At 47.6% G+C, this 1,053-nt stretch overlaps 1 protein-coding gene across 1 annotated transcript; it reads left to right on the top strand.

Moving 5' to 3' along the window:
- Positions 1-256: 256 nt before the first annotated feature.
- On the top strand, positions 257-527 carry Pmar_PMAR020962 (hypothetical protein; the record flags this gene model as incomplete). The annotated part of the gene is made up of 1 exon (XM_002781389.1): positions 257-527. A coding segment is annotated over one exon (271 nt), but the record flags the coding sequence as incomplete, so codon positions are not given.
- Positions 528-1,053: the final 526 nt, after the last annotated feature.

Here is a 1,053-nt window from a genome sequence, read left to right as displayed (position 1 = left end):
TAAACGGGTGGTAAATTTCATCCAAAGCAAAATATATACTCGAGACCGATAGCACAAAGTACCGTGAGGGAAAGGTGAAAAGAACTTTGAGAAGAGGGTTAAATAGTGCCTGAAATCGTTGAGAAGGAAGCGGATGCCGCCGTTGCATATGCTGATTGTAGGATTGCTGCTCGCTCCTGTCTTCTGCTACTCATTCACAGACCTGGTCGTGTTGAGCAGTTGTTTGGCAGATGTTAGTGGTGTTTCCTACTTTCAGTCGTCAGCATCACTGGCTGAGTGGAAATAATCCTTGGATGCTAATTGGTTCGCTATCTGTGAATTGGTTGCTTCCTTGCGATACTCACTACTCGGTCAGTGAGGAAGTGCGTTTGCTGGTCAACGAGCTTTCTAACTGTCATTACCCTGCGCTTTTCGATTCGTCGAGTGGCCAGGATGTGGCTTTGAGATTGTTCGCACTTAGTAATCGCGATGCTGGCTTCCAACGGTTGCCTCCGGCCCGTCTTGAAACACGGACCAAGGAGTCTAACGTATGTGCGAGTGTGTGAGTGGCAAACTTATACGCGTAATGAAAGTGAGGCCGTATGGCCATGTTGGGGTCACCAACAACCGACCTTGATCTTCGGTGAAAGGTTTGAGTATGAGCATATCCGTTAGGACCCGAAAGATGGTGAACTATGCCTGAGCAGGGTGAAGCCAGGGGAAACTCTGGTGGAGGCTCGTAGCGATACTGACGTGCAAATCGTTCGTCAGACTTGGGTATAGGGGCGAAAGACTAATCGAACCATCTAGTAGCTGGTTCCCTCCGAAGTTTCCCTCAGGATAGCTAGAGTCTTTATCAGTTTTGTCAGGTAAAGCGAATGATTAGAGGTTCCGGGGAAGTAACTTCCTCGACCTATTCTCAAACTTTAAATGGGCAAGATCCAGTAGTTACTTAATTGAACTATTGGGGTCAATGAGACGACTCTAAGTGGGCCATTTTTGGTAAGCAGAACTGGCGATGAGGGATGAACCTAACGCTCGGTTAAGGTGCTAAACTGCTCGCTCATCAGATAC

The sequence above is a fragment of the Perkinsus marinus genome, assembly GCF_000006405.1.
Source record: "Perkinsus marinus ATCC 50983 genomic scaffold scf_1104296942546, whole genome shotgun sequence".
NCBI lineage: Eukaryota > Perkinsozoa > Perkinsida > Perkinsidae > Perkinsus > Perkinsus marinus.
Note: the sequence above shows the minus strand (reverse complement) of the source record. Positions and strands in the feature narration are given on the sequence as shown.